General features: G+C 37.5%; 1 protein-coding gene across 1 annotated transcript in view; it reads right to left on the bottom strand.

Moving 5' to 3' along the window:
- Positions 1–20,493, bottom strand: part of LOC119772515 (contactin-associated protein-like 2) — a 255,193-nt gene that overhangs the window by 28,544 nt on the left and 206,156 nt on the right. Inside the window, exons 19-20 of the mRNA XM_038268959.1 lie at positions 15,644–15,877; positions 15,434–15,567 (exon numbers count right to left, since the gene is read on the bottom strand). Of these exons, the coding sequence (XP_038124887.1) occupies positions 15,434–15,567; positions 15,644–15,877 (368 nt within the window). The remainder of the gene's footprint in view (positions 1–15,433; positions 15,568–15,643; positions 15,878–20,493) is intronic.

The raw sequence follows: 20,493 nt of genomic DNA, 5'->3' as shown, positions 1-20,493 counted from the left end.
TAATGGGGCACAATTAAATTGCGCTCAGCTTATTTACTTTTATCTGAGAAAACAAATTGGCTGCACAAGCTGGGAGGGCGGTTTTGAATCTTGAAACCTCACAGAAAGGTCCACAGAGGAAGGCAGCGAGAAGAAACCCCATTTTACTGAACTCTGTCTATTACAGCCTCAATTACTGGGATCCCTTCCCTTCGCAGCACCATTTAGAGAACACACTTCTCTCCTCTAATGCCTCTTATGTTGCATTGAGCTTACGTAAGCAAACTAATAAGGTGTTAGACAAACAGAACATTACCAAAGGGTGAAATCTTTTTCACTGTGTTTAATAGAATCGAAGTCAGCATGGGTGCTGAACGTATTCAAACTAATATATCTAATTTATCTTTCTGAGAGATAAATCGGATTCCTTCACACATTCGACGCCTCACAAATAAGAGCAAAGATGTGCAAAGCATCCCCTTTAACCTTGAACAAATAGTTAACATTATTATCATTTAAACTGTCGCATTACTGTCTCGCTCCATTGCTGTAACAGTCACTCATTCCGCTGATCTATCGGCAGTAACTGGAGATGAGAGGAGGGAAGTCTCGGATGAGATGTCTGCTGCCTGAAGGGATTTCTCACTTTCATCTCAGAGATGGAGAGATGGGAGCTCATTTTAATCTCATGTTGGTTGGCCTTTGATAGTGAACTAACCCGATGAGACCTCACAGGCTACTTAAAAACCAAACACTGCCCTCTCTTGCTGCACACTGTGGGAATATTTCAGGTATCCACTCATCATTACATGCCAGATAAAAATATCAGGATTATCAAAAGGTTAAATGAGTTAATTATTCAAATGCATTGAGAACATTTTATGAGCTTTAGGAAAAGATACTTAAAGTTGTAGGGAGGCAGCTGTTTCAACTGTTGCACTCCCGAATTTTCCGAGTGGTGCCCGACTTTACACGAGTGAATGAAGTGAATGAGATTGGTCGTATATCAAGGGGGCGGAATCTTTGTGGCGGAAGGTTCGCAAGCAAGTTTGGTTGTGGCCGGTTTCTCGGAAGCAAATTGCTAACCAGTTAGCAACTTAGTGCTATTAGGTTCCCAATGGGAAATTACTTTGGGACCATGTAGCACTTAGCAACAACATTGTCAAGGAACGCTATGGAGAGCAGAAACATGCAAGAGGAGGAGAGTTTTGTGTCGGAGGACGTAGATGAGATTTAGAGGAGGAAAGAGGGGACGAAGATGTTGTGGAAGAGGACACCAGGGTGGCAGAAGCTTTGGTTGGTGTAGAAGGCTTACAGCCGTACATGTTTGAGCCCTTGCCTTGCATCGCTGCCAGTTCTGTTAGCTCTACGCCTGCCGAAGACACAGACGTCCATCCCCGTGAACACTGGGACGGAACTCAGTGGGAAAGGAAATGAGTCGTATTTCCTATTTCAACCGTTTCAATTAAAAAATCTGATTGACAGATCACCGTTGATATATGATTGGCCGAATTTAGGTGTACAAGCTGACATATAACTAACTGGTCTGCATAAAATAACGAAACCCCCCCCCCCCCACAGATTTTAAGACAGGATTTTTTTTTAAATAGAAATTTTCTAACTTTTGGGACAATATGGTCTGATAAAGAGTACATTTATATACATGTTTAAGCCAGAATGGATTGAAATTTAAATATGACTTCCCTACAACTTTAAAGAATATTTTGCAAAATTAACTGAATTACAGTTTATGGCTTAAAGATAAACGTGCCACTGGTAGATTTTTAATGAAAATATCTATCCGAATATCATGTCTCTATTTACAAATGTGCTTTGTGACATTACAAAAGACATATCGTTGTCTTTAATATGCACCAAACGTTTGTTATTTTAGCCAGAACAATTGATTGGTATACTACTTATCATTAGCAAAGCAACCTCTAAACAATACGGTTCTCTCAGTTTGACTTGTTTAACATTAGACAGGAACATTTATAAAAGAGAGAGTAGTTTAATTAGATGCAAAGGTCAGAAGTACCAAAATGTTTTTTATGAAGCTTAATTGTCATTGTATTCTTAAGTAAAATTAAATGTTTAACAACCAGCTTTAAGTGTAAAAAATAACAATAAAATAAAAAGACAAAATATTTAATTGATTTTAAAACTTCTATCACCTTAAAAGTATTGAAGTGAAAATGTGCCATTATTCCAGCAAACCAAAGAAATGCCCAAAACTGAATCATGATTTCATATAGATGTAGGGCCGCCCCAAGCCTCCATGAGGCCCTGAGCAAAATGTGATTTAGGGATCCTCTATTTCTGTCTATATCTGATGCTACAAGTAACAGTCTGATGATCAGATCATCCAAACACCTACTTAAAACATTGTAAAAAAAAAAAGACATAATTAATCAAATGAACCTTAAAATAAAAAGCATGTTCATAAATAATGGAAATAAAAAAAATATCAAAATTCAGGTAAAAAATTAACAATTCGACAATTACCTCTTCAAACTATGTACACATTTGTAGCTATATGCAAAAGCCTTATTTGAAAACATAAACTACCTTTACCCATACGATTCCTTTCAAGTGGGCCAGAGCTTTTTTTGCAACAATAATAAGATTCTAGCTAACTAACTCTGAGACTAACACACACTTCTTATAAGTCCAGATCTTCATCTGAGACGCCTTTACAAGACTCTGATAGCAAAATGCTAATTATGACCAAGCTTGTGTTTTTTTTTAGCCTGGTTTCAACAACACATGTAGCAGCACTGAATGATGCATTACTAATGAAAGCCAAGAAGACACGGAATCCGCCAAAGTCAAACTCATTAGCAAAACTCTGATTATTTGCAGCTGACCACTCAACAAACTACTAAAAGTTTCTTCTTCCCTCTGTATTATGATAATACAGCATGCCCATATTTGGAAATTGTACCTGTGTGTGATTCACAACAGCCTCTGCTACTCTCACATGTGCTTCGCTGGGGCTTGTGTCTTTCTCAAATTGGTGCATATCGTTGGATTCTGTGGAGTGCAACCTTTCCAAAGAGGAATGAAGCTGGTTCGTCCTCAAGCATCTGTCTGCCACTTAGCGTTGTATACACATTGTGTAATTAGAGTGAGTAAATAAAGAGTGCTGAAAAAAAATACAACTTATGTTTTTTCGGGGAAAAAAATGTATTTTTATCACCAGATATATAATAACATTCCAAATTTTACATTTCAAGAATGAATTCCAAACTTCAAAAGTTATGCCAAAATGGCACAGTAGGGGCCAGTATGGAGTTTTTAAAATCCAAACATCATGACTTCTCAAGAGCTTGTTGTTTGGAAATTGTATAATGTTTATGTCCTTCCTTACAGAAAAAGTAAGAAGTTTTGTATGTAAACATGTTTTTTTTTTTGTAGGTGAAAGTTACTTACCGGCCATTTGAATCTAATTTACTCCTGCCCAGAATAATTTACTTTCCATCTCATCCCCCAGAACCTTTACGCTAGCTGATAATAGGATTGGCTGTTTAGGCAGTGTACAAGTTGAGAAATGACTTTTTTAGAAAACAGACCTATGGGGTTAAAAGGTTAATGTTACACAGTTTTACCTTAGTACTGCACTCATTCCTTAAAACCTGTGCTTCCTGGTTTTTCTGTTTGCAAAGCCCCTAATGACATCATTGTAAGAGATTTTTGTTGTTCATACTAATCACTTCCGGCCTACTGATTAATCTTCTACTATGGAAGAGCTGAGGTAATTTTTCAGTAATTTAAATCTTGAAAAGCTCTGCTCTGTAGATGCAACCGTCACAAGGAGAGTGCGGTCCATCCTTCAAGCTACCCAAAGTTTGGATAAAGGCCATATCTGATTGAAGTGTCAGCATCTCTTTATGAAGTCATCTGTGCTTTAGGATATCTGGAAGGTTCTCTAAAACCAGTGCAATCTCATCACAATGAAACTGTTCTCCAAGCATAAGTTTATCTCAGAGAAGTTCCCACCGGTCTATCCTCAGCTGTTTTTATGTGAAAGTGAGGATTTCTACATTACTAAGGATATTATGGTGTAAAAATTCTATTTTTAAAAAATGAAATCTGTTTTGTAACCCTAATAATAATTTGGCTCACAAAAGAAAAAAATGAATTATTCTTGGCAGCCCCCTAGTTGCCCTGGAGCCCTAAGCAGCTGCTTAGTTGGCTTTTGACTGGCTGGTCTAATGTAGACGGGTATATGTGTGGAGAGGATGGAGAAGGATTGGAGAACGTTATTTAAATTTTGGGTGTCTGGCTCCCATTACTCTCAATCGAGCAGAAGGGAGAATTGTGAATAGAGTGTGTCCTGGATGACGGAGGTCACTCTTGATCTTTTCGGCTCATTGAAGAAGAGAAATTGAGTAGAAATCATCCAGGCTCTGAAGTGGGCAGGCGGTGATTCACTGAGCCGTCTCAACAGCTGTTTCTTTTTTGCTTGGGTGCAGCTGGCATGCCATGTTGTGCAACCTTATGTCAGGGCACTCTCAATTAGGCAACAATAAAAGTTTTTCAGTAGAGTAAAAGGAAGCTGTAGACTAAGGGTTGTTTAGTGAGGTCTAACTGACCTGTGTGGAGAACTAACCATAAGTTAGTTTTCTTTAGGGGTATTTTTTATTTACACCTCCTACCTCACTTATATTTTGTAACAGCACAGATAACCTTTTTTGTTGTATGTGAAAGTTTCAGAATAACCTGAAAAAATAAAACACTTTCAAAACTTATGAAAAGTTTATGATCTAAGATATCCAGGACATCACCCATGGCTATCACAGAAACTGATTGTAAGGTAGTGCATTCCCTTCAACACCAGAGAGGCTCATTTCTATGTTAAGGTTCGATTTAGACTGCATGCAGTACCACTTTAGGGCAAAGTCAACTTTGTAGAGTATAGCAAGTAGATTGTAGCATTTACTCATTCATCTTATGTGAGGAGTGTACAAACAAGACAGAAAAACTGGAACAACAATATAAAATTTCTACTGAATTTCTCCTGGAAATGATTGCTTGGATCAGTTTGCTTCAGAATTGGTGGGCAAACAATTTCAAGTGCCGGGGGGGGATTGGATTTCAACTCAGGGTCAGACATAAGACTAAACCTCTGCAACTGAAGCTCTTCAGCAGGGGCGGAGCTAGATGGGGGGCCAGGGGTGGCCATAGTCACCCTTAGCCAATCATTGGCCAGCCCTGCAGCCACCCTACCATTTATTTCCCTCTAATACAGATGGTGGCAACAGTAATACTCTCAAGTGGCATATTCAAAACTGTTTAATTTTTGATATATTATCAATTACTTGACAAAAACACTGTAGTCAATTATGCACATCAATATAGTAACATTAATGATAAGTACAGAATTAAAGCAGAAATAGATTTTGTGTTTTATGGGGTAAAGAGAAAATTATGTGTTCCTGCAAATCATCTAGGAGTCTTCAGTGAAATCATAGATAAATAACTATTTTAATAAAAACTTATTGAATATTCAATTTATGTATATATTAGTACTTGTAAATATCAATTTTTTGCAGAATGATTACTGATAAAATTAGGTAAATAATGACAATGGAAAAGATCGCCCGAGATACGCCCAAAACTCAAACTTGAAATAGTTTTATCCATTATACCTTTTATCTAGAAAGCACCGATGTTTGAATATATTCGCCTAATTTTTAGCAAAGGCTGTGGGAAAGTATAGTTTGTCTTTATTTAGAAAATATGGATGTTTTGCTTGTTAACTTTCCTGTTGGAACAGTGTAGATTGACCATGAAGTTTTGGTGCCTATCTACTTTCGGCCACCCCTCAGTTATTGCCTGGCCACCCTCATAAAAATTTTCTGGATACGCCTCTGCTCTTCAGGCAGGCAGTAGTTTTTAGTTACCGTAAGCCAAATTCCTGTACCTCTAGAAATGTCTGTAACCCAAGTTCACTTAGTTACTATTTGTTTATTTAGTGTACTTAAAGAAACAATTGAAAATTTGTGTTTTCTGAAATTCTGTAGTTGAAAATCCAATGTCCCTATCCAGCTGTGTTTTATGTCATTTAACATTTGTTAGTGAGTGCAAACGCACTTCATAATATCTTTGCATTTGTGTCGTTTATCGCAGACTTCTCACTTTCATCCATGGATATGTTTACCTTTTCTCCTCCCTTTCTTCTACTGCCATAAACCTTGGCAGCCACTTTTACAAATGTCAAAGAAAGTCTTCTCAGCTGCTCAGAAGTGACAAGTCTGCAGTCTAAAGCTACTGTAACAGTGTGCTGTTTCTTTAATTCAAAAAGATCAATTTAAAGTGTGAGCCCGCTACTGTAACTACACCATGTTGTTTATGACTCACACCATTTTTTTTTGCTTATTTCAGACGTAAGAAAATCTAAATCTTAGTGCAATAACAGAAAAATCCTTCTTATTACACATTTACATGCAGCTGCTAAATCGCTCAGGGTTTATGTTTAGTTATGATCATGTTGTATCTTATACAAAGGACGTCTTCTGCAGACCTTGTTAAAAGATCAAAGCTCAAAATAAAGATATAAAATGAAAAATTTAAGCTAAGTCATTGTATAGGAAGGAGAAATAGAGAACAACTAACTTTGATATAATGATAAGGTGAACAGGCTTTTTTGCATTGTTACCAGAGGATGACCATGGCTACGGCTATGAATACTAAGACTGAAGTTGAAATAAAACGTATAGCTGAAACATTTCTAGACAAAAGTATAATCAGCCTACCGTTGCTGGGACTCATAGCTGTAAAGCTGCTGGATATTGACTGAGAGTAGAACCACCGTCTGTGGAGAAACTGTGATTGCTTTGCCACGATCATTTTGGGAGAGCCACAAACAGCAAAACAGTGCTACCCTCACAGCACAGGAACATAACCTGTTTATTGGCTAGTTTAACAATAAGTAAAAATGACAGATTAACCAAATATCAGACCAAATAAAAGCCAGAATTCTGTTAGGAATAACAGGAATAATATATTTGCATTAATGCATCCAATGTCCTTGGACCACATTAAATTCACTTCCTTTGAGGGATGGGCAACTAGGTCTGATATTTCTATTCAGATTTCTTGTTGTGGATTTTGTACTTATAGTAAAAGCTATGACTGCACACCATCAGAGCCTCGCAGAGCACAAATACTGCCTAGGAAAAGTCAACTCATTATCAGCAGGGATGCTTAACTATTGTGGTTATGTTCAGTAATGCAACTGTAAAGCCAATTTTGAACTAACTGCATTTAATTACATTATAAACATCTATTGCAAGCCAATGGTGGAAAACATTCAGAATGTTTGATGATAGTATTGTTAATTTTCAAACTTTTTGAGTTAGAGTGTTTTAGTTTAAACAAATTACTTCTAAAGAGATGCTGACAAATGACATTTCATTTCATTTTCTGTACATGACAATGACATTTCATTACCAGTAGTCAAAGTTTCATAGTATGTATTATGTAGTATTATGTATTATGCTAAACCACCATTAAATTCACCAAATTGGAAAAAATCTGAATTAAAATGAAAAAACAAAACAACAAATTTTAAGTTTGGCTAAATCAAAACAAAATGTCCATTTAAAGGGGCTTAGACAATATAACCTCAAGTATCTCTATGGGCCAGTTGCTCACTTTGGTTGTATACAAAGGTATTCAATTTTAAAAAAATGGTCTCCTGTTGGATTATCATGTTTATTTCTGTGTTTTACACTTCGTCTTTGCTCTTTTTGTTAGCAAACAAAGCACTTCGAGTAAAGAGAGTACCAATCGGGCTTTAAGACTGAAGCAATGTAGCCACGAGCTGGAGGTGCTAAAAGAAAGAGGAAGCATGAAGCAACTTTTCCACTGAAATTATCGGGTTAGCTGTGATTTTCAGACACAGTTCGACCGGCTGACAATCTCCATTTGGCTACCTTCCCATTGGCAACAAAAGCTGGGTATAACCCCTTGCTTGCAAGCTGCATGGTCTCTGTCCTCCCACTGCTGCATGTCTGGTGACACCATCACGCTGGGTTAGCGTTGATGATGTCACCAGTGTGACAGAAATCAGGAAAGTAAACAATGGAGAGCAACAGGTAAGGGAGCCAGGGCGTAGTTAGTGTGCTTTATTGTTTCGCACTTTTATCTTTCTGAATCCCTCTCAAGAGTGCTGCTCCATGTTTATCGAATGAAAATAGAGTTGTTTCGGCTTGTTATCTCAGATGCCAATTTTGAGGTTTGTTGACTTCCATATGTTGCGTTTAATGGTATTACGTAAATTAGGGGGTCAGGCTCGGTCTGGTGTTCCTACTGCATGCCGATCTGAGCCGAGGTAATTTTATCTTCGCTTGCCGACTTTGACCCGGGTAGACATGGGTCAGTGAGCTGTTCCCACTGCCACTAAATCTAGGTTTAAACAGGTTTTCTAGCCAGTGGGTAAGGGGTATAAGATTAAGTGGAAAATAAAAGGCAACAAAAAAAAAAATCATGCTAAGAAGAATAAGACATGAGTAGTGCTCAGAATACAAAATTAATGTTGGTTTTCACTGAAGCAGGACCTAAGATCTGGTAGCATTCAGATTTTGTTGCCAAGATGATCACTGTTAGTACTGTATACAGCCCTTTTAGTACCGATACTATGGATAGTGAGGCTATTCTTAGGCTTTTAGTTATTGAAAGGGGAAAGTGCGTTATGTTTATATTGTTCAAGTTTCGAAATTGATGATAAAACCTGCCAGCATATTCCGCACAACCATCTTTATATCTTCTAGTAGCACCAGAGTTTACAGTGTACTTCCATAAAAGAACTTAAACAATTAATCTGTAGCTGAGGTCCTTTAGTCGTACCTGACGTACAGTCTGCAGATAGGCTTACTGAATGTTGATAATGGCTTCACACAAAGGCTCCTCTGTGGGCCAAACAGCCAGAACCAATGCTCTCTATTGTGCTTCTGTAGAAGGTCGTGAGGATGGGTGGGCCCTCCTTATCCTTCGCAGGAAGTATGAGGAGAGCCCAACTGCCCCCACCCATCCTCACGACTGAAACATAACCTGTAGATAAGGTAAAATTTTGGAAAAATTATATTGTTCATGCTTTACCAGCTTAGTTATTCATTATTATATGTCATTATTATGACAAGTGCAATGATGAACAGTTAAATTTACGCTACATTTTACACTAAGGCTGCCTTTTAATTCTAATTCTAAAATTATTAGAAAGGGTAAAAGGCTGAAAAAGGTTTACAGGCTCATAGGAAGTCACTTTTCTTTGTGTTTATAAGAACAAAATAGTTCTTGTCCCTCACTTTTCTTTTGGGTCACAGAGAGGAGCTTATGCAGATAAAACAGGATCGTACTGCTGCAGAAATATCTGTTGGTGTGTGTTTAGACATTGAAAACTGCTCTAAGGCAGCAAACAAAGAAAATTTTTTAACTATCAAAGCAATCATTGTTAGTGCACCTCCCGGCTTCAGTTTTAAAACCATATCTATGAAATTAATCTTAATTTAATCATTTTTTTCCTCCATGTCTCACCCCCTAGAGTCCCTTTGCTAATCACTTTGTTTTCCTGAAACAAAATTACCACATTGGGGTCTGCAGTGTTCATCCTAATTCTTAATGCACTCTATAACTAACACAGGGAACACAAAACTCTTGAATATGAGTGTATGATCTTAAGCAATCCTAAACTGTGAGAATTGAGGGTAATAAATTGGTCCAAATAAAATAAATAACTGCTTAGTTGTGGGTTAGCATGTTAATGTAGGCAGATATTCTCATTTTCATAAATTGCATTCATCGTAACACTTTTATATTTGAAAAGGATCAGATAAATAGCAGAACCATAAAAAGTCATTTCAACACTCTTTCAATGCCAAAACTGTAGAAAAGTTTTGTAAAAGTTTTAATGCCCTGTATGAAATAGTTTTGTTCTTGAATCATTCATCCATTTAATTGAAAAAAAAAAAACTGAATTAAAATCACCTAATTAGCAAATACCTTCCTGTTGATCAGTTGAATCACAATGACACAGCCACTAAACCTGAATCGGCCTAATTGACAGGACACTAAAGCCAAAGTAGAAATGTGTCAGTGATCACCATAAGTGTTGTCTGAACAGTGCTGTAGTACGGAAGGTAATAGCAATAGGAAACTGGATGCTCCATAGGATAGCTGATTTATTTTAAGGAAATCCTGACATTCCTTTCCGTCTCTTAGAAACTATAGGGTTACCTCCAAATCTGTGCATGACAGAACATATAAGTACAGGACACCTCGCAAAATGAGCAGAAACAGGCATTCTGTGTGCCACATGCTAATCTACACACCTTTTTCTAATTTGGTGTTTTTATAATTGAGCCATTTTGGCTGTTTTCTACATTTGTGCAACCCTTTTTTCATAGTACTTTTTTAGAAGACAGCAGTTTCAATTTGACAAGAATCATCCATGTGCGCTTTTGTCCTGTAATTTTGTGTGGAAGGGCTAAGGCTGGCAGCATGACAGTCCAGAGGTTGTTTCCTACCCTGTAAAAGTGTTCTTATTGTTGACACTGCAAAAGGTGAAGGATTAGGGGCTAGGAACAGGAGCTAAAGTTTGCCTATTTCGAAATCAACTAGTGAGTCAACGTAAGGTGGAGGTTGGTGAGGACCCAAAAGCAGAGATGAGTTTTTGCTAATTTAATGGCAAACAGAAACAAAATCCAAGAAGAGAATGCAGAATGCTTCGAGACAAGTGTCAAGTAGTGGAGGGGGTGTTTCCGTGGAGCGCGTATCGAGGCTTGCTTCATTTGGGAGAGGAGCCAAAACAGATTACATCTGAAGCCTTGCTCCCCCACTGTATCCAGGGACCGTTTCGGGAAGTGGTGGCTCGCCTAGAGCTTGCCAGGAACTTCAACAGGCATTTAAAAAGCCTCAGTATTCAGTCAAGATGTGGGAGTTTATAGGAGAGTTGCAGTCAGTTAGATAGAGTTTGGATATAATCTAAGAATAGATTGGTTGGAAAAATAACCAATCTAGTTGGTTACAACTATTTTGGTTAGATTAAACAATGTAATGATCAAAATCTGAGAAAGCAACTGGTTGCAGTTGTAACATTAGTATTAAGTAGTATTGCTTTCCAGTGTACAGATCCTATTGCTAGTGGTGTCATCTATAAGACATTGACTTCCATTCTTGAGGTTGTTGGTTCAAGACCCACCTTAGACTTTTGAAAGTTGCAATGATATTTAACATGTGTTTTGGCAATGTGACTAATTTGAATTGGTTTGCTCTTGTACAAATATAGATTGGGAAAATGACTAACACCTTTCATTTAGCTCATCATTGCCCAATTTGCACAAGCACTATCACAATCTGCTTGAGCTTATTTCTAAATGTTCTAAGACATTTTACACAGAAAAAACTTACAAAAGATTTGATTATACACATCAATCATTAACAATTTCAAAGGAACTTGAATGGTAAAAAAAAAACAAGAAAAATTTTAGGATAATTATCAATAAAGATGTGTGAGCTTGTTACTCCTTGGTATTGGCTGCCTGTTGCCTGTCAGAACTGATATTTTAATCTAATTAGGATGGTTCCTCTGTCTGGATATACAGTTATCATCTACCGGTACATTTTGTACGTGGCAAAGATTTGGAAATGGAGGTGTCCTTCAGCTAAGAACAAAGTGTAATATTTTGACAAGGCTGGAGCCATGTGTCCATGTGTCCATGTGTCATGTGTCCTGGTTATTTAATACATATAAGTTATGAAGTGTTATTTAAAGAGTTTGTCCCAAGTGATCTCTTTTCAGGAAAAGGAACCAGAGAGATAGAACATCAAGGCTATCTTTAACAAAAACAATTGCCATAAATCACAGATTATATCAATAACTGTAGTTATGTATTCTACCAGTAGGTGGTGACATGTTCACATGAAGCTTCATGAAATGTGTGGTTTGTTGAAGCAATTTGCCCAAACCGTTCAATGCCTCGTGCCCCAAAAAAACAAAACGAAGTCCGAAAGGGGAGAACCATGACACAATGAGAGAGAAACAGTGCCACTTGTTGTTGTTGTGTGACTCGTCTACATAAAGAACAAAAAAAACTGCCTACTGACAAGCATTGACAATCATTACCGGTACTTTGCGGAAAGTGGCGCTGCATCACTCACCCAAACATTGCATGGACAATCTGCATGAGCTGAAGAAAAAAAACCTTTGTTGAACTGTTTGAAAGAATTTCAGCGGACTCAACAGAACTAATCTCCCCATCACTAATATAGAAATATGTACCTGGATTCAGATCTGCATTTAAAGGGATAGTTCGGTATTTTTGACATGAATCTGTATGGCATCCCCATCACCAGTGGCATGCAATCACACTGACTTACCCCTGGCAGGGATGCCATACAGATTCATGTCAAAAATACCGAACTATCCCTTTAAAAGAAAATCAGTTTGCATCATTGAATAAACATGGATCTGGTCTGAGGTCATGGATTCAACATCAGTTGTTCAATTTTCATAGTTCTGGGGTCTTTTTTACAAAGCTAGCACATGCACAAAACCTAGCCTAAAACCTGCCTTTGTGGATTTCCACATAAATGATGTGATCTATAAAAATAAACCTTCAACACACTTTAAAATATACTTTTCCTTATACTAACTCTGACCCATCCTTACAGGGCCTTGTACAAAGGGGAAATTGGAAACACAGACGACGATTAAGGTGGGGAACCCAAGCCAGATGGCGCCATGATTCCCCTCAGACATCTAATTTTATTTTATATGACACTTAAATGGTAGATTGACTTTATAAGATCCAAAACTGAATCTTTTACAGGGAGTGGCGGGCTAGCGGTTAGGGGATTGCGCTTGGAATCCTGAGGTTCTCAGTTCAAGCCCCACTCCCACAGATTGCCACTTTGGCTCCCCAATAGACCCTTAATCCCACAATGCTCTCCAGGCACCGTACAATGGCAGCCCACTGCTCCCCAAGGGATTGGTTAAATGCAGAGAGTGAATTTCAGTGCTCTGTAATTGTGACAGTGTAATGACAATAGAAAAGCTAAAAAAAACAACAACAAACAAACAATTTTTGATCAGTTATAATGGTGCTTAGAGCTTTTCAGAGAGATCCCTAAAGCCTGGTGTTTCAATTAAGTATCTGGGACTAGATGCCTGGAGTGGAGAAATCCCCATTTCTATAAATAAAGTAATGCTAAAAGCTATTAGTGTAAAAAGCCTTCTTATATAAAAAAAAGTATTGGTAGCAACATAACAGATGTGGGATCATTTACAGGAACTTTAAAGAATTAACCATGAAAGGATAAAAATAAGGCAGAAAGTCTTACAAGGTTTGTCTCTATAATTCAGGCCTCCTGCTAAGATCACGACAAAGGCACAGCATGGATTCCAGATATTGATGAAAAGACACCCAAAGGGGTAGCAGAGGACCACCCCGAAAAAATCCTGCAACTTGTCAAAGGATTAGCTCATGTCAGAGGCCTACAGAGTAATTCCACGGGCAAAGATGGATAGAGTATGCTCTCCTGCAGTTATCCTGTGCTGCTGTCTACCCACAGCCTCACAGCTCTGCAGTCAGCTGACTGATGTCTGTGGTCTGTTTGTAAAGTAGTCAATAAGGCTGGAGGTCAGGAGACTTCCACCATGATTTTTATGGTACTTCCTATAGACAGCAGAGAATGATAAAGCTGCAGAAGTGCAATACAAATCACATAACCTGTTCCCTCTAGTCTTGCGTTTTTGTTTTTCTTTTGTCCAGAGAAACTGGACTGTGTTTGCAAGATGCAATGTTTTTAAAGTAATTCATACTCTTTGAATAACACCTCTCTGATAGTCTCACAAGCAATGAAAAAGTATTTTAACAATCATGCATATATTATGTAGATTGTAACATATGATCATGGCAGCTTTAAGGTCTAAAGTGTGTGTCCTCAAATCCTGAACCAAGTGGTGAGACCCAGTCATTATTCTTCAATTAACAAGACTCAAGTCTTTAAACTGAAGTCTCCGGTTAAATCAAAGCAGACAGGAACTGATATTTCCCTTATAGTTGTTTGTTTCCTATTTTATCCATTTGTTAAAACTTTGTGCACACCTTTGATAGCACTGGATGACTCAACATCTGCCCCCAATTCATTTGAAGCTATGTTGTTATATAAAGATGCAGATGATAAACAGGTAAGCAGCAGGTAACTGCAGCATTCGTGCTCCAGCAAAAGGAAATGGATACCGTATTCTGGCTATTGAGCTACACATGGAGCTGGATAGAATTCTCGGGTTCCATTCCCAGCAGGCAGGTTTCCAATTTGAAACACACTCTTTTTGAAGTAAGAGCATCTTTTTTTTAAAGGGGGTTAAAGGGTTAAAATATGAATATTGAGTCACTTGCGTTAGTGTTAAAGTTCAAGCAGGAGAAGAAAAAAAAAAGAAGGAAGGTAACTGAAAATTAACACTCCCATCTGGACACAGCAAAACAGTCAGCTTTACACCTTTGGTCCCAGTACATATGCTGTAATCAGAATCAGAGCACAGCAACATGGCTCCTATTCATACTTAAATTGATGGTCCAATCTTCAAAGATTCAAAAAAAAAAAAGAAAAAGAGCTTTGGAAAGCCATGGATATTGTTTAAGAAAATATTTCTAACCATAAGATTCCATCCTAGCCTGTCTGCTGTGTAACCTAATGTTAATGATTCTGATTCTTTACAAATGGTCTCTAATGAACCTCCAAAACTTTCACAGAAGAGCTGTATCTATATTTAGCCTGTGTTGAATTAAAACCCTGTGAAACCATACTGAATGCTTTCACAGGGTTTTATTTAGGGGTAAATGGGGCAACACAGAATTAAAAGTGTATTTTTGGCCATGAATCTAATTCAGCACCATAATTATGCTTTGCTTTGTATCTGGCAAGTCAAACCCCAGTAAGAATACAGTGAGTCCAGTGATTATGATGAGGAAAAATGTGTAAACATTGCAGATATATAAATATATTTCATTATTGCACTATAATAATCATATTTCGGAATTATTTTGCATCGCCATCAACACAGTGTAGTATATATTTTGCATTCAAGCAATAATAGCTGCAGTTAAAGCCCACACAACCATGTCATATGATCACACACAGTTGGATACTTTCTGTTACTATACTTAGATTGCTTCTGGAAGAATATTAGAAGTAGAAACAAACAGGCCGAGAGGGAAGAGGACACTATGGTGCTAAAACAATTCATTAAAGTCCTGCTGGGCTTCAGAGATTGAATGGAGAACCTTTGGATGATTTTATATCTACAGTATGTGCAGTGGCTAAATAATAATTTGTGCACTACTCAGTTGATGAATTTTAATCTAAAGCTTCATCCTCTCTCTGAATATAAATTAAAAGCTCCAAGTGCAGAAAAGTGTTTTTATGTTTGTGTTTTTTGGGAGTGTACCTGGATGGAGATACTTCTGTTGTGACGGGACATGTTCATGTTGTGTGGTTGTCCATTGGCCAGGTTACGCTGGTCCACATCTATTACAAATGGATCCCTCAGACCCCCAAGGTTATACCGAACCTGCAGAGAACCTAAAAAGACCAGAGAGAGGTGAAGTTTGCTGTTCAAAGTACAAATCTGTTACTTACATGTGCATGATAGTCTTACCATCATGTCTCAAAACCACAGCGAGGTAGTCCTGCATCTTGGAGCTCACGTACATAAGAATAGCTGGAGTACTAGTTGTACTAAAACTAAGGGTCACCTCTTCCTTTGTTAAATTCACATCATTTGGCATCAGCTGTTGTGTCAAGGCTTTTGTGTCTTTACTGGTCCCTTGTACTGCTTCAGGCATGAAGTTGTATTTGACCAGTGTTCCTGCTTCAAAAAAACCGCCAATATCTGAGTGAAAAGAAAAGGAAAAAAAAACACAATCAAGCTCTATATTCAATTGACTTAGGTGCACACAGAGGACATGCACACTGGTGCATCTGAGTGTGCGGCAGGAGATCTAGTAAGGGAAAGAAAAAGCAATATAAGTTAAAAAAAAAAGCAACTGGCATCATAACCAAGCCACAGGGAGCCACTCACAAACTCATACATGCAAAGACACAAATGGGTAAACATAATATTTAGCCAGAGGGGAATAAACACACACACACACACACACACTGATATGGTTGTGTTCAGCAGGTGTAGTAAAGTGGGTGTTAAATTGCTACTCTCCACCACCTGAAACCAAACAATACACCATTTACCAGTACATTAACAAACCTAATGGCATACTTCAACCGTTCCAGGCGGCTTATTGATTCTCATAATCAAACGTTGAAAAAACCCAACTCTCTTTTCCATAACCTACATCAGTTATGCTCTATTTGTGCGTATGTGTACAGATTCCCTTTAGGTCTGCTAAAAAGGAGATAAAGAACATTAAATTAGCCTTAGCTTAAGGGAAATATAAATAGGAAGGGGGTTTGTTTTTCTTTCCTGTGCAGAATGTACCATGACATGTTGGCCTTATCTCTTCAGAACACTAAATTTTACTGAACAAATTAAAATAACTTTCTTGGCTTTTTTTCTATAGGGAGAATAAGAAAACTGATTTGTGGCTTAAAAAAAATAACAAATATTGTTGACATATGTTTTCGATGGCGACCTTTAAGAGGGTCTGGAAAATTTATTTTTAATTTTTATGTTGTTTAGAATCTAGAAAGGAGCTAAGGGAAGGAGAATGACACAAAGAGGCAACAGAGGCTTAACAAGAAATACATAAGAACTCAAATACAACCAAAAACCACTAAAATAACAAAAAATGGAAATTAAACCAATGAAAACTCAAAAAGAAAACAAACAGAACCAAAACCATGATAGTAGCATATAAATATAAAGAAGAGTTAACATAGCACATATCAAATTATTTATCTATTTTGTTGTTGTTGTAAAGGTCAGCAAAAGTGGAAAGCAGCGTTTGGTCACGAAATAGTATGCTGAGTTCTGAACATCCTAGAAAAGAATGATCAATCTGTTATCTGAAAATAAGAAGCAGATGTTTGATCTGTAAACCTAAACCCATAATCACCCACGTGATGCAACAAAAAATATACGTTAATCAGAGAAACAGCCAAAAGACCTACGACCCTTGATGGGGTGCAGAGATTCACAGAGCTCAGGTGGTCAAAACAGCTATTAGCTGTTCAACAAGCTGGATTTTATTTTGGAGGAATGAAGAAAAAAAAGTAAAATAAAACAATAACAGCTTTGAGTTTGTGATATCAAACACTGTGACACAGCATATAATATGATTTATTCCATACATGGAACTCTGCTACAGGCATATCATTAAATATTTGCAGCTGTAACTGTTGTAAGATGTTTAGAAAAAATAATATTCATGACAATATTTACAAATAGTGCTTAAAAGAAATACATAAAATAATGAATAATTTATTGCATTTGTGCAAATGTGGTCAAAAAGATTCAAAGTTTGAGTGGAACATTACAAAATGAAATTAAATAAACATGTTATTCTCATGCCTCCAGTTAACCTCATTTAAGTACCAAGGACTCTACTTTTTTTTTAACATCTTTTAAATCAGCATTTTGACCAACTGTGTCGGCAACCAACCTCCATCTCCTTCTAGTTGGGGGAAAACTGTATCCAACTCAAAGCCCAAAGGTTCAAAAGCAATGCACAATTTTCTGGGCAAAATGAATGAGAAAATTGAAGCAGAGCCACAGGATGTTCTATGGGATTGTATGCAACTGCATAGGTAATGCAGATGTGTGATGCGTGTGCATGGGTTTTCATTCGTGTATGTACGTTTGCACACTCACACCAAGCCACCCTCAAGGGCAAAAAAAAAAGCAAATGAATAGCAGTGTATAATAATGACACCAGAGGCTCCCATAAGCACTGTGTAAATATGGATACAATGGAAATGTCCTGTGCAATTATGGCTGACTTCATGCATTTTTCACTCACTGGGAGAATGGTGGGAAAGGGAAGGGGTAGTACATTAGAGCGGGATAGATGGCAAATTTGTAAAAGTGCAAAGAGGAAAAAAAAGAAAGAAGAGAAATTAGAAAAAAACAATGAATGGGAAAAAGGAGAAAGATTGAAACCGTTTTTAAAATTGACCAGAAAATGAAAAACATCTAAGAATCAAATTAGAGAACAGATGATGTTCAAATTGTGCAAAAAAGCAAACAGACACAAGGGTGTGCTCTCTCCCTTTCGTCTGTTCCTCTGATGTGCACCCAAGCCCCCCCACCCCTACTCCAAAGAATACACATAGTCACACACAAACACACACGTCCACACAAACCCCTCACTCTAACACAGACAGCAGGCTAATCTTTATTCTCTAAATCTTGAAATACTTCTTTGCTTATGACAGAATTCAAAGGAGGTCTTTTCATGTCGTATGCTAGCACTATCATTGCACACTGTCATCCTCTTCCATGGCATGGCACACGAGGACATACACACAAACACACACACATATATACGCAACCACAAAGACCCACAAAAAGATGCACACTGCGTTTCTGTCATCTTGTCACCCCCCTGCCAAGAGCGCAGGGGAAAAACACCATTCAACTTTAGGAAACAAATTAATTCACGTGTCGGAGATCAACTCTCTGACTGGGAGCTAGCAGAACGCCTCTGACAACAGTGCTGCTCTTCTCCCCAGAATACTTTGCAGAACTTGTTCTGGGAAGGAGAACTTTAATAGACTATCTAATGAATCCCTGTGAAACAAACATGATGTTTTAGTAGTAGGTGCGACGGAGCAACAGCAGAGGTAGAGTGTGACATTTTCTGTCTGTGATCTTTAAAACCTTAACACATCCACATTTGCTGAAATAAATTTTATTTGATTCGGTTTTCATTCATTTTTTTTAGTTTGATCTTTCAGTTCTACCTTCCTGCATCTTTCAGTATTCAGCAAGCAGACTCTGAAGTCAGGGAGAACTGGTGGGTAAGCACAATATCACTGCCAATCGATGGCTTTTATCATAAGCCAAAACACTTTTAACACAGATGGCTGCAAAACTGAATAGGAAGTGAAGACAAACAGAAAACGCAGGAAAATCACAGTGGGGTGTCGGCCAATGAAGCCTAATGTGACAGAAGTACTATAGAAATAACTCTGCTGCTATTTGATGTCGGCTTAGTAGACTACAGAGGGACAGTATTTTGCAAATAGATGTAGATCAGTGTTAGCTGAGGTTTTTTGACTTAATGTTTCATTTTGAGATAAATAAATAGGAATTAGTTAGAAAATGGTTGATGGTTGATGCCATTTTGAGGCTGTAAAGGACCTCGTTTAAATACTTAAAGCATATTTTTCTGCCTAAAACTATGAACTTTACTCTGTTTCATTGAGATTTTTCACATAAAGTTGCACATACCTATGAAATAGAAAGATAGGGATACGTTTGAAATATTTATACAAATTTTGATCTAGTCCTTCTTAACCTTATAGATTAATTGAAAACCGAAATCACGTCAATTGCCTACAAATTTTAAAGGTATAGTGGAGGATTTTTTGCAAATTTTTGAAAAGACTACTTAAAAAAGATTTTAAAAAATGCACATGCACAACACTGTACCCGCTCCCGAGAGGGAACGCTTATAAATGCGTGAAAGAGCATGCACAAGTCCATTTCTCCTTGTGCACACTCTGTTTAAATGTTGCTGTTTGCATCGCTCATACAAGTATAATATCCAGAAGTAGATTTGGCCTTACGTACCCATATAAACAGAATGATTGACAATTGGAGGACCACTTATTTTGATGATCCACCCGGAAAAAGAACATTCTCCACTATACCTTTTATTAGTGAAAATATATATGGTTTGTGGAAAACTAAGACCATGCATTACTTGTGCAAAAAAACACCACAATGAAACATGGTGATCGCAACGTCATGGGTGGGGATGCCTTTCCTCTGCAAGGACGTCGTTTGAGATTGACATTCTAAATACAAACCAGATCTGAGGCAAACCTTTAAGTGGCTACAAAATACCTGAGACTGGGTTAGAGATTAACCTTTGAGCAGGAAAACTACCTTAAGCATCCATGTCATTTTGTGATGCTTAAGACACTGGGCCAATATTTAGACTAAAATTTCAAATGTTTAAACCACCTGGACTTAAATTTTTCTTTAAACTAGCTAAGAGAAATCTTTTTTTGATTGGTTTGAACTTGTTACCAGCACCATTACTTAGACGCCCAATGCCACAGTTAAATGGTTTTCAATCAAAATATATACATCTGTGAGAATGGTCAAGTCAAAGTCCACACCTTAAACCAATAGGTCTGTTACATAAAATGAAAAAAAACAAACAAACAAAAACATTAACTTGTAATATGAAGAGATTTGAAAATATCCATGTGATATGAATACATTTTAAAAAGCATTATGATTAAATCTGAAATGGATGAAATAGCCCACAACTTCAATCTTCAGTGATCTGACTTAAACTGGTAGTGCTAAAACTGATCTCA

The sequence above is a fragment of the Cyprinodon tularosa genome, unplaced genomic scaffold, assembly GCF_016077235.1.
Source record: "Cyprinodon tularosa strain WSP-4 unplaced genomic scaffold, ASM1607723v1 ctg711, whole genome shotgun sequence".
NCBI lineage: Eukaryota > Metazoa > Chordata > Actinopteri > Cyprinodontiformes > Cyprinodontidae > Cyprinodon > Cyprinodon tularosa.
This window is presented reverse-complemented; position numbering and strand designations above follow the sequence as displayed.